Source organism: Prosopis cineraria, unplaced genomic scaffold (genome assembly GCF_029017545.1).
Source record: "Prosopis cineraria cultivar Desert tree isolate PC_DT_omini unplaced genomic scaffold, ASM2901754v1 PC10, whole genome shotgun sequence".
In the NCBI taxonomy this organism is placed as follows: Eukaryota; Viridiplantae; Streptophyta; class Magnoliopsida; order Fabales; family Fabaceae; genus Prosopis; species Prosopis cineraria.
In genome coordinates, this window is record NW_026555341.1 from 20,498 (window position 1) to 34,221 (window position 13,724).

Genomic DNA, 13,724 nt, shown 5'->3' on the forward strand with positions numbered 1-13,724 from the left:
ACAACTCTTCAATCTCAAAAGTCTAAAGAAGAGATAGAGATAGAGCTAGAGAAGAGACGGAGATTGAGTTGGAAAAGAGACGGAGAGTCAGAGATTAAGCTGAAGAAGAGATGGAGATAGCAGAGATAGAGATAGAGCTGGAGTCTGGAGAAGAGATGGAGACTAAGCTAGAGAAGAGACGCTGATTAGGTTAGGGCAAGAAAGGAGAGACACAGATGAAAGCCGAACTAAATGCTGTTTAAAAATCTGAATTGGACTTAGCGTGCTCTACCTCTAATTTCTCATTTTTATTAACTTTAGTTTTACTTTTTTTTGTTATCTTATTTCTGAACTTAACACTCTGAAAAATCAAAAATGAAAAAAAAATCCTCCAAAAAAAATAACCCGGTTGACCCAGTCAACCTACCGGGTTAATTGGGTTATATCGGGTTGACCGGGTTACACCGGTTCATTCCCTCATCGGTTTAGGAGTAAACCCAGACCGGATAAGGGACTGGGTCACCGGTTTTCGAGTTGACCTAGTCGGTCTAATCCGGGTTTTAATACCATGATCATTACACACGAGCTCAAGAGGGTAGGCACAAAAAAAATAAATAAATAACAAGGGTAGGCAAAATTTTTGTTAAAGGGGAAAAATATCCATAAATTCTTCCTCTACATAAGGTTTGGTTCAAAGGAGGGTAGGGAGGGGTTTAACTTTAATGAACTCTCATTTGATTTGGAAGGAAGGAAGGAAAGAGGAGGGGAAGGGTTTTAACAATTTTTGTTTGATTCAAAAGGAGAAGGGAGGGAAGCTAATTATAAAATAATGTATATGCCTTTATGTTATTTTACTCCTTTTCTTTTATTAAAAAAAGATATTTATATCAGAATTTACTTTTATTTTTGAATCTAAAAATCTTTTATCTCATCTATTTATGATATTCAACTAGAAAATTGTTTATGATAAATTCCGGTAATATTTTTAATAAAAAAAGGTTATTTGATTAATTTTAACAAATTATCTCATTAATTTTAAATGTATTTTTTTAGTAGAAAAATTATTAGGGCTGGAATTGGAAACATATATATAGCAGCCCGTAATAAATAGTTAATGGCACGTAGAATTGGTGTTATATTTTTTATTTAATTGAAGCAATGATATTTAGAATATAATAATATTAATAAGGATTTTTTAATCATAAAATTTGCCTTCCTTCTAAATACCAAATTTTGTAATCAAACAACATTTTTCCCTCACCTTCCCTCCCCTCACTTCTCCTCCAAAAACTCCCAACCAAGCCAAATTCTATGAACACCTAATATTATTAAGTGAAGAATATAAAAGTACTCATAATATTGACTTAACAGGTGCAACTGTGCAAAAATCATTGAAGAGGCAAAATGCCTGTTAAATGCATCCACAGTCATGGCCACATGTCACCGAATCAGCATGGACTTTTCTCCCCTCTTCCACGAGTTGTCTCATCTTTCCTCTCATTCTCTCCCTTAAACACCCTCTCTCTACTAAAGCTAAGAATAAGGTCGAGCTTGGAGAGTTGAGCATAAAAAATCTGTTTAAATAAGGGTTTAAATTTTAAAAATAAATTTTTTTAAAATAATTGGGTTTAAAGACTTAGTCCTGATAAGCCCGGTAAAAAAAAAAAGCTCGGAACCCGAACGGCCCTTCAAGCCCTGTTATATTATTATTATTATTATTATTATTATTATTATTATTATTATTATTATTTCTTTAGTGGAACACATGTTTGAAGCCAATGATCTGCTCACCTGATCCTACACGCATTATATTATTATTAATTTTAATTTATTCTAAAATTAATTTAATATAATTTAATAAATATTAGTGTATAGCATAAAATTTATGATATTTTTTTATTTTTATATAATTATTATGTTTGTGTATTTGTAAAAAATATACTATTTTTTAACTAAGATTTAAATTTTATTACTAAACTTCTAAATGTATGCTGTTTAATTTTTAAAAAATTATGAGGATCTTAATTTTTTTTAATTTCAAAATATTTTAATTAATTTATAATGTTTAATTTTATTTTAATTTTTTTATTTTAAAAAAAAAGGCTTGTGGGCCGGCCCTGAGTGCTTCACATAAGAGCCGGGTTTGAAAAATAAGGTTCAAAATGAAGAACCGAGCTTTAGGGCCCAGGTCTTTAAGGGTCAAGTCTGCTCGTATTTCCAGCTTTACTCTCTACTTTTATTATCTCATTCCCGCCACCCATTCTCTCTCTCTCTCTCTCTCACTTCCATCATTTTCTTCACTTCCTGCAGCCATTAACAGAAAATCTAACACCTTGATAAAATGAAAATAACATGAAAAGGATGCTTGATATAAAACTTATGCTCAAAGGGATGAGAAATTATTTTATGAGAGAAGTAATGAGACTTTTAGACCCAAGATTTGTCAAAGGCAGCGGAAGTGATGGCTCGAGAGAATTTTTGAAAGTTGCTGAATTTGGCCATGGAATGTGCAAGCTCGGTGACAATGATGTAGCTATTGCTGTTGCAGCCAAACATCCGAAAGATCTGGCAGAGCTGATCCTCCAAGTAAGGGTTGCGAGCGTGGATGAGATCCAAGTCGACCTTGCCAAAGAACCAGGAGAACTCCACCATGCCTATGCTGCTCTTGTCCGCCTTCTGAATCAAAGCCTCGAGCTGGTCTTGCTTGGCTTCAACCTTGATCTCCTTCACTAATGTGAGAGCAGCGATTGAGAAAATGAGCAGAAAAGCGATGAAGAGAAGAAAGCAGCTCTTCAGGTTTGCACAATACACGTCACAAACTTTGGTTTTCATGAAAGAAAGCCCGTGGCGATTACTCCAATGAATATAACTGACATTTGGCTTCTTTAACAATTTTGGGATGATTGCACCCGCTAAAGATCATGAGCATTTTTGCCCTTTTAACTTTTTTTGGTTACATATTTTTATCTGGTTTTTCACGATTAAAATACGTATTTTCATGATTGATTTGATCTGGTTTTTCTCCTTAGATAATGGCCCTTAAATGACTGGCATCACGTAGTTTAAAGTCTTTAAATCAAACTATTTGTATTTTTTTTTATTCAGATACAGTTCTTCAGCTACTTGTATTCGTTTAGATGGATGGAGGTGCATGTTCTACGGCACAGGACATGTTACTAAACTTGCAAAGAGCTAAAGAGCCCCAAGATCTCCGAGACACCTCAAACAAACTCTTTCTGCTGCATGGAAAGCTAAGCAGCCATTTTGTCATATCAACTACTCACATACGATGCCATGTTTCCTGGACGAATTCTATTGGGCAAAGGCCTGGCAATAAGCCCATCGGTGACCCAACCTACCGTTTCCCCATCGTTTCTGACATGGTTGAATTCCCGTTCCACGTAATCTAGAGACAACTGCAGCCTCCCCCCAGGTTTAGAGTCATCAACAGTTCCTCTTCCTTCAATTCCTGCATTCTTCTCTAACCAATAGAGGTAACTGACCTGGAACAATGCCTTGAGCATATCCTGTGGCGAACAATTTTCTTTGAGCACAACCTGTACCAGGCAAATATGCCATTTAAGATCCATGCAACAAAGTAGAAAGAAATATCAGACCATGTGTAAGCTCAGAAGTGCCTCACTTTTTGCAAGACATCAATAAAATGATGAAAGTTCACAAACCACCTAAATTTTATACCTTCCTTCAATATTCAAAATGTGCACGGACCTCTCTTGAAACAACGTTATACCTCAATTTTTTTTTTATTTGTGCATATTTAAAAACAAAGTCTACTCTTTTTACATTTATACATATTTGGATAACTTACACAGACAAGAAAATACAAGGTGATAATGATTGATAACTTACACAGAATTTTCCCATATGCTCTGACAAGATGTAGCCCTCATTTTTATAGAGGCCAAAGAGAGCAAGCGCATCCTCCCAGCTATTGACGATTTCACTTAGCTTAGATCCCAGTTGCAGTCGGCTTTCAATTTCTGCAGCTGCATCTTTTGCTTCAGAAGATAAAATAAATGATGGTACCTATAATAAAATCGAACAAATCACGATACCTGTAACAAAATTGAAGAACAAGCCATAACACAAAATTCAAAGCATGAAAGCTGTAATACTACCAACCCACCGTAGATACCTGCCAACTTTATAGGCATTGGCAACCTATTCAATACATGCTAACGTAGAGGAGTGCGTAATATTATCGTAGATAGACCAATTGCCAGTCCACAAGTCTTTTACTCCCTCCGGACCAAAATATAGGATATTGGTAACTAATTTACAGTTCTTAAAAAATGTTAGTTGAAAACCTCAATTTCTTTTAAAAAAAAATTGCATCTTTCCAATTATACCCTCACTAAATACCTTATATAAGTGTCTTGATAATGATAATTAAAATTCTAATGCATTGTTTTTTCAAAGAGTAATAAATGAAGTAGAGCTATAGTTAGAAAAACAATTATAAAAGTTACAAAATACCCTATAATTTGAACCAAGCAAGGCTTCTAAAAGGTGCCTTATATTGTGGTCTAGAGGGAGTATCTCTTACAAATGCTAATTAGTAAAAGAGTGAAGGAATGGCTTTGGTTTCAGAGCACTGAAAACACCAAACCCTTCACAATTGCCAAAATACCATTTCCCGAAAGCTATTGTAGCAAGGGAAACACGGAGCTCTGATAATACCCCAAGTTCAATTTAATCACAAAAACTGGAAGAAGTCAGAAGGAGCAACCAGAAACAGCAAACAATGCTTTTAGCATGTTGCTAGATTCTGAACTAAAACATCAAACACAAGAACTTAATTTAAAAGATTCAGGTTGAAAATAAGAGAAAAATATTCAGAAAAACATGAATAAACAACCTTGTTGGCAATTGTTACATTTAGTATGGATACAGCTGGAAAAAGCGGCTCCTTGTCATTGACCTCTTTAACTGGAGGTGCTTGGCCACTTAGTAGATATTCACTGAAAACTAAACCTGCAAAAGCATTCAATGCAGATGACATGCAAATTGAATTTCTAATTTCCAAATGAGTAGTACTCTCTGTTCGTAAGTCACATTTAGCTAATTTACACAAACCAGGAAAATTAGTTAAAATTAGTTTATGTTTTTAAAATCACCTCATCTTTCCAAAAATACCCTTTAATTAAATATAATCAATTCTAACCCATCTTCCTCATTTCTCTAAATCCCTCCCTCTCTACCATAATTACTCAACATATCCATACCAAGAGAACTATTGGGGAAAAATATTAATTGCTTCATAGGTTTTACAAAATGACTTATAAATGAAAACATAAAAAGTTTTTAGAAAGTAACTTTTAAAAAAGAACAAAGGGAATAATGGCAAAGATGATAATTTCAATAACAATCACAAAATAAAAGGCAATGAGGTTTTTTGTTATAAAAAAAAATAACATGCTTTTGACTTGTTACAAGAAAACTTTTAATTGGTTAAGACTGAAGAGATTGGTAAACTCAAATTAAATGTATGCAGTAAAGGAATTCAGGAACTATATGTATTATTCATCATAATTAAGTGTTTATAAACAGTATGAATCAGGTAGCTTGAGTAACCATAACACTCTATCGGCCTAACTTACTCAACAGTCTAACTTCCTTTACATGCCCCCTAAAACAAGGAATAATCTGATCCTCAACACTCCCCCCCAAGTTGATTGTATGTGCCTAACTTGTTACAAATGTATTTATTTGACGGCCCGGAAAGCTTTAGTTCATATGTTTACTAGTTGATCATAAGGGAAGCGGTCTGATAAGACCCCATTACCTTACACTGTCAAATCTCACAAAAGGAGACATAAAAAGAATGTCAAAAGGGCAGAAAAGATGGGACTATTGGTTTAGAAGAAAATATAATAGGAAACGACTAGATGAGATAGAAAAGTAAGGGATTAAAGCTAGATAATGTTGGTAGGAGTAATGCCTACTTATTGGCAATATGATTTATTTTTCAGTCCCAATTTGTAATTAAACATAAAATAAATCATAGGGTTAAAGCACAAATATGACCTCAAAGTTTCTCTGGATATGCAATTGGTATCCTAAAATATTTAAAGATGCAATGTCGCCCAGACATTATTAAAACCATTAAAATTTTGCCCTATCCTAATACACCTTAACGTTTGACTATCAATTGACTTTGTTGTGCTTGGGTGGCATGCCATGTGGCATCCACCTCAATTTTTCATTTAAAACCATCTTAATTCACATGCTCAACCTTTGTCACTTCTAGGAGGCAGTGAAGCACCATTGAGAGGTCAACATCAATGGCTTTTAAAATCGCAATTAAACAGGGAAGAAATAGAAAATACATTCTTGGATCTATTTCAAACCACGGCACCAAGCAATCAAAAGAACATGCCAAACAAAAAACATATAAAATCCATTCTTGGATTTATTTCAAACCGTAGGTACCCTAGCAAATCCAAAGATGATGAGATCGAAAAACAAGGAAGAAAATGACAATGAAGGAAAACACAAAATCATGATATCGAACTGATTGCTGCTCAGAATTTTGAGATCAAACGAGCCCTCATGAACCTTGTGAACGAGAACATAGCTCCTCTACCTAAGCCTTGTGAAGGAGCCCTCATGTGTTCCCTTACAAAACCCATAAAAATTAGCACCTCCAAAGAAAATCATGCGCAGGCACACCTAAGCAGTGAAACAAATAATCAAACAAGCTAAAAGGAAAACCTGGTCAGCCCCAGACTCTGTCACAATTGCATGGATCTTCCAAGCTTGCTCAAAGAGAGCCGACAACAGAAGGTCCTCCATAATGCATTCACCCATCACCAAATCAATCGAAGAGAGAGAAACACTATATAGAAAAATAGGCTAGCCCATTTATCTAGCAAGCTAGTCCGTAGTTCGTTTGCCCAACTCTATAGAAAAGTAGGGGAGCATAGCTAGATAGTGTTAGTAGGGGCAATGACTACTTTTTGGCTCTTTAAATCTATATTTTCATGCACAAGGAGGGTGTGGAGTCTTTTGGAAGTTGAGAGTATTAAGGAGAGTTCTAGTCTCTTAAATGCCAAGTTGGGATGGAGGAAGATCAACTTACTTCATCATTTTATCCATATGTTTTACTGTGTGTTAGCAAGTGGTTTATGTTTTGTGCTGCTGTTTATGGGTGAATGAGGGAGATGGGGTTAGCTTGAATCATTGTCTTCCTTATATTCCAATTTCATCATTCAGCAATAGTATTTTCAATCTCCATTTGTATTGTATTTTCTAGTTTTTGCTTATTTAAAGCTTATTAGAATATAGGGTTCTATCACCGTCAAAGAAGGCTATTCTAACAGTGAGAATGTCTCAACTTTTTGAAATTAAGACAAAATTAAGGCATATGAAGCAAGGGACCCAAAGCTTGAATGACCACTATCTTACATTAAAAAAAAAAAAAAAGTGGCTCTTTGGCAAGAATTAGATCTCAACAGTGAAGAGGATTGGCGCTGCTCTAATAATGCTACACAATTTTGAATTCAAATTGATAAAGAAGGCTGTTTGAGTTCATAGTAGGCCTTAATAAAGAGCTTGATGCTATCCAAGGGCGAATCCTGAGTTGTGTACCTTTGCCTTCTATGCATGAACCTTTTGCAGAAGTTAGGAGAGAAAGAATCTCAATAGCGAGTGATGTTGCAAGACGAGAGAAACACTCAAACCCTTACTTCTGAGCCATATGCTCTGGTCTCTTGATGATCCAAGTCAAAGAACTCCAAAGGCATACCTGTTTGCGGTGACTGCAAGAAAAAAGGCCATATGAAAGACAGTTGTTAGGACCTTCATGGTATGCCCCCTAATTGGAAACTGAAGAAAGACAAGGGAGGTAGTCGACTAGTCGTGGTTATCATGCCACTACAAGTGATGACAAGGCTGAAGACTCTTCTTCTCAGTCACATACTAAAAACGATCACCTTGAAAAATTTTTGGAGTTACTGACTGCCAAACAGCCCCAATGAAAGCAACCCGTGGATACAACTGTACACAAAGGTATATTTTCTCGAGCCTTATCTACTACAAAAGGTTCATGGCCTAGTAACTACTAAATTGTCATCAAAGAGAAATTGAAAGGGGATGACATGAAGAAAGGTAGAAGAAGTAGAATCGAAGAGAGAGAGAAGATAGAATTTGAGAAGGAAAGGAAGAGAATTCAGAAAAAGAAGGAAGGAACAGAGAGAAAATCGGGAGAGAATCGGGAGGTTTCTGAATGATGTACTTTTTATGATATCAGCCTAATTACAATTAAGAGAAACCTAGTATTTATGGGGTTTACGTGTAGAATAGTCAAACAGAACAACAAATGACCTAACTGCCCTTTAATAGCTACCACTACCTAGATAACACATGGTTTTTTATTATTTTACATATCAGGGGACTTGTATGTCTCATTTATGGGCCAAGCAGAGAACAAAAAGCAGATATTCTCACAAAGGGGCTGCCCAAGGAAAAATTTGAAGACTTTGTGGGCAAGTTGGATCATAAATATCTATGATCCAACTTGAGAGAGAGTGTGGAAATCCTAGTAATTAATATAAGAATATCTGATTTCATCATGCTGTAAATACCCAATATTAGGGAGTTATTTTAGGATCTAGATTATTCTCATTTATTTCATGATTAGTGGGCACACAATTTACTGCCCTTGTTGCATATATTCTGTACGTATTTCTCATTCTGAAATAAGAGAAACTATTTTACCTCCACTGCAGCACAAGTCACTAGAGGAAGAGGAAATGACATCATACGAGCCATCATCTGAGACACTCGCACCACACAAATAGGGACAAGGCTTTATGGGAAATGCCAATCAAACAATTTTGAGACTCCCCAAGTAGGAGGTGACACCAATAAGGCAACTTCAAAATAAACCCTCACAGTGATTCTGATGGTAAGGAAAAAAGGATGAAGCTAAGAGATGATACAGAACCTAGGGCTTTAATACCATGAGAAGAGAAATTATTCAAATGCCTGATTTTATTCATTCCGACAACAGCTATATATACAAGAAGGATTCTCAATCACAATGTAATGAGACCCAAACCAGTATCACAACAAACAGAAACTAAAAGACAGAAACAGCAATAAATGAGGGGAAAATATTGAGGTTTTTGATATTAATAGTTTGAGAGAAACCGAATCAGAGTTACAAAACTTCCTTTGATTCTGGCCAAAAACCTATCTTCCCTGAAAGATCATAAAAGTAACAGCATTACAAGTTGTACACCTCACAAAAGAGGGTCCACTCCTTCCGGCATTCAAGAGGCCAATCTCTCCTCACAAATCCCTCACTAAAGACATCTCTCCCCCCCATACCAGCAAAAGACTTCTAATAGTTACAGCATGGCTTCCCCTCAGCCCATACCGCCCAAAAAGATACTAATCATAACACAAGATCATAAGTCACTGTTCCTTACAGCTAGGATCTGAAGGATAAACATCTGGACCAGTCAAAGTGTTTCCACTTGAGTCATTCACCTTCTTTGTCTTCCTCATATAAGTCTAAGGAAAATAACAGTTCTATCACAATGGCTTATAAATATGCATTAATCCTATCAACCTATGATTATACTATCACTATGCTGAGATTATAATATTTACACAATAAATGAAATAATATCATCTACAATCTTCTACTCTAACAGAAGACATGTGGGGTACAATGTGTTGTTTCTCTACACCTTTTTCCCAAACAAAGTGAATATGTAACACAACATGCTTGGTCATCGCATGCAAAATAGGATTGGCAATCAATAGTACTTCACTTTGATTGTCACAGTAGACCACAGGACGTTGTGTGTGAGAAAGACCAAGTTCTGACATTAAGGACCATACCCAAGCAATTTCTGCTACGACATGGGCAAGACTCCAGCATTCAACTTTCATAGCAGACCTAGAAACCACTACCTGTTTCTTAGAGTACCACGCCATAGTATTGGCACCAAAAAATACACATCCACCTGAAGTAGAACTTCTGTCATCAATACCACAGCCCCAATCAGACAGCATCACTAAATGCAGTAATTCTTGAGTCAGGTGACTTCGTGATGCAAAGATCATAATTTATCGTAACAGCTACATAGCCAAGTGTTCTCTCGATGGCAGACCATAACACTCTAATGGCCTAACTTACTCAACTATCTAACTACCCTTACATGTAGTTTTAGATGCTTTGATGCTAAAAATTAGAAAAATCGACAAAGGAAAAGCCTTATAGAGATAGATTGCCACAGAAAGAGAAGGGGCCATGTGCTACTAACAGGTCATAGACTTATAGCAATTACAAAGTTTCTGTGTTTTTCATTTTTGTATTTTCCTTTGCTGTAGTTATTCACTCCTTCTCAGATGATTTTTTTTTTTTTTGGGGCAAGAAATGACCATAAACATACTAGTGTAAACCATCTAACTCTAGAGTTCTCTCATTTTCCTTCTCTTAAATATACTCTCACATAATCCAATGAGCAAATAACGGCACTGGGTCAAGTTATTTTTCTAAGTGAAACTCAGTCTACAAAAACCTGTTCATTTTGTTGGGCCCATGGTCCTAGAGGGTTTTCTTTGATTGCTATACATTGAACTCTTCTTGTTTCCAAGATTAAATTATTAATTACTACCCATATCACGTACTCCACTGTACTATTAAACTTCTTGTAAAAAAATAACTAGCGTCACATTTTCCGCATTCTGCCTCCTAAAGTTAGTTTAAAACATGACTAAGCGCTGCATGATTGAAACTTGAAAGAAGTTCATATTCTAAAATGAAGTTAAACCTACTTTAGAGAGTAAACAACATTATATGACATCTATTACTACTTCAACAGTTCAGAGAGAGAGAGAGAGAGAGAGTTACTTGCACGATAAGGATTTAGGGTCCTTAATTGAATGGATTGATATGACTTCAAATTGCAGTACATGTGAACCCAAGTCACCACACTAAAAGAAGCAAGAACTAGAGGTGTGGAGGAGCCTATGCAGTTACCCAATATTATACCCAGCATGATACCAAAAAACTTGCTAACCATTCCTTGGACTTCACCTTTCGCAATTACCTACAGTATTAAATATATTCATGAGGGAAATATATAAGCAATACCAAGTCTTGCAAATTCTCAGACAAGCCAAACTACTTTAAGTTCTAAATACTAGAAAGAAATATTCTATTGGGGAAAAAATCGGAGTTACTAATGGAGTGAATACTGAAATCAATCACATACTCCTTAAAATGTTAAAAGTGTATGGGAACTTTATTCACCTCTGCAAAGTTCCTTTGAGCAGCAAAGCCAGCATAGAAACAGCTCCTCGTAGAAGCCTACAAAGATAAAATCATTTTGAAAATTCAGTTGGCATGCTTTGCTTAAATTGCTCATATTCTGAAGTTTCAAGACAAATAAGTGAAACGTAAATAAAAAATTCATCTGGTGATGCCAAACATACTATTCTCATACATGTATTCACTGCTCAACTTAATCAAAGATGAAGGCCTGTAGAGTAAACTAACCATCTTGTCAATTTATCTTGACACACTATTAGTAGGAGTCAATTAATAATACTAATAAAGAGGAAACTTCAAATTATGGGTTCAACGTCACTTCTAACCCGATTTTCGAACAAATATACGGCATAAACGTCCATACAGACCAAACTAATAAAACTTAGAAGCATCATTTTTTACGGTCTGAAATATATTAAAGACAAAGATAGATGCACATGAAATGAAGTGGTTTTTTTTATTATTCGGAAACAGATTAAAAAAATCAGAAAATTGGCAATAAAATTCAAGAGCATAGTTTTCCCCCCTTTTTTTCCTTTGCCAATAATAAATTCAAGAGTTGAGTTTGCTTCACAAGATAGTCATATTAGATGCAGCACTCGCCTGGATTAGCGCCGCTGCAGAACGCGATGCACCAGCTACAGCACCAATTGGTACAAAAAGATGAGGAAATGCAGGAGTCAACATCTCCAAACCAAAGGCAGCATTTTCAAGAACATCAGAAAACAATCTCCACCCTTTTGGGTTGACGTCGAAATGGCGACCGAAATTCGACAACATGATTTTGCTGAGGTACCCAATTCCATCCTTTAAAACCCAGTTAATGGCAGCTGCAGTTGGAATTGCTCCTTTTCCTAATCCAACAGCATAGAGCAACGATTGCGTTGCCAGAACTCCACTGATTTGGCTAGCAACTCCTTGAACTCCCCTCCATAAGGAGTACTCCAAGTAATCACTTGTGACGCTGTTTGGAAAGCCTTCGGGGAGCATCAAACGCTTGAAGAGGTCTCTGAACTGAAATAACAAAAAATTTGGAATTTTTAAAGTTTCCAGTGATGATAACTCCATTAACAAGCTTGGTTGTGCCAAAACAAAAGCGTCATTGATATGATTCGGGATAAGCCTAGTCCTCTTGCCTCCCTTCACTTCCCAGACGGAACCGGGCCGAGCTTCGTTCTCAGAGTCTGTTCTTGTGGAAGACGCCACTTTAGTTTTGGCCATTGCGAATTTCGCAAACAGGAATTGGCAGAAGCAACGGCAAGTCGAGCATAAGAGTAAAGAAAAGAAAAGGGCATAAAAAGGCCCTGAAGATGAATCTTCAGGGTCAAAAGGATAACCCCATTCACCGCCATTATTGTGATCATTGTTATTGCCGCCACCGCCGTCGTCACTGCCGCCACTGTCTAACAAGAGAGAGAGTGAGAGAAAGCGAAAAGGATGCAATGGAAAAGTTTTAAGAGGAGTATCAATCTTTTTGGACAGGAGGGCTTGAACATTGGCGAGGGTCAGTGGCGATGCCTGCTGATGAAGCTGAAACAGACGCCATGGAGAAGAACGAGCATTGGTGAAATAGAGAGAAGAGAAGCGCGGGGAAAGGGCCAGGGGCATGGAAGTGTAGGTCATGTTCCTTGCCCTCTAGCCAAAGCCACCCGCTTCCGCTGGGGCGGGGGTTACCGACTTACGGTGGAGTCCGTTGCCTGAGCCAGAGAAAGTCAAAATTCGGTAAACGTCTAAAGGATGAGTATGTATGTATATGTATATCAGTACTCAATTAACTTTGACACCGGCGGCGGCGGCGGCGGCAAACAAGTGAAATTTGCCACCACGACCACCCCACCCACGGAAAGAGGGAGATTGGGGGAAGGACATGTTCAGATGCACAATTGAGGATGAATCAACTTGTAAGTGTAAATTTTAATTTAGGCATCAAAAAAGAAACTAGAATTTTCGGTTTATTTATTGTTAAAATCTACGACGAGGTTGCACCCGTCCTGTATGGGTTTTATCCTTGCCGACAACAGGAAGTCAACTTATCTTGTTACTTGGAGGGGTCTCCGGTACTACGCTCCTTTGGTTTGCTTCTGGGGTAACCAAGAGCAAGGGATCATCATAAGACTTTCCTGTTGGTTTTTATGATCAATCAACATCCGTCGACGATAAGACTTTGGACATCAAAGTCGGAAAATAGTCTCCAGACGAGTGATTTCCTAAAATTATGTCTTTTTTCCCACCACCTCTCTGCTTATAATTTTTCACTTGCAGGCCCTCGACGAGCGGTGGATAGCATTTGGAAGATTTTGTGGCAGTGGCCAATTACGGAGGAAATCAAATAATTTATATGACTATTCACACATGAAAGAGCGTTCACAACGTACAGGATTTGTAGTGAACCATACTTGCCCATATGGCTATAAGACGATCGAAGACCCCACGCATC

General features: G+C 36.9%; 1 protein-coding gene and 1 long non-coding RNA gene across 3 annotated transcripts; one reads left to right on the forward strand and one right to left on the reverse strand.

Moving 5' to 3' along the window:
- The first annotated feature begins 34 nt into the window (after positions 1-34).
- LOC129284461 (uncharacterized) lies at positions 35-3,670 on the forward strand. Its single transcript, XR_008586868.1, has 2 exons — positions 35-2,775; positions 3,085-3,670. It is a non-coding gene; the product is annotated as an uncharacterized LOC129284461 (long non-coding RNA).
- LOC129284460 (protein root UVB sensitive 1, chloroplastic) lies at positions 3,041-13,606 on the reverse strand. Of its 2 annotated transcripts, none has more exons than XM_054919953.1 (6): positions 11,891-13,606; positions 11,270-11,326; positions 11,054-11,066; positions 4,859-4,974; positions 3,850-4,026; positions 3,041-3,536 (listed from the first exon to the last, which is right to left on the reverse strand). In XM_054919953.1, the coding sequence occupies exons 1-6, from the start codon at positions 12,908-12,910 to the stop codon at positions 3,252-3,254; spliced, it is 1,668 nt and encodes a 555-aa protein (XP_054775928.1). In that variant the 5' UTR covers positions 12,911-13,606; the 3' UTR covers positions 3,041-3,251. The 2 variants fall into 2 exon arrangements, with proteins under 2 accessions (XP_054775928.1, XP_054775927.1); XM_054919952.1 differs by having other exon boundaries at positions 10,868-11,066; positions 11,891-13,605.
- Positions 13,607-13,724: the final 118 nt, after the last annotated feature.

Excerpts from the sequence above, each read along its gene's own strand:
- LOC129284460 (XM_054919952.1), bottom strand. The coding sequence starts at position 12,910 with ATGACCTACACTTCCATGCCCCTGGCCCTTTCCCCGCGCTTCTCTTCT. Across the intron at positions 4,975-10,867 it reads CCTAAATCCTTATCGTGCAA|GTTTAGTTTTCAGTGAATAT; the intron begins GTAACTCTCTCT and ends ATGCTTTTGCAG. Across the intron at positions 4,027-4,858 it reads ATGTAACAATTGCCAACAAG|GTACCATCATTTATTTTATC; the intron begins GTTGTTTATTCA and ends ATTTTATTATAG.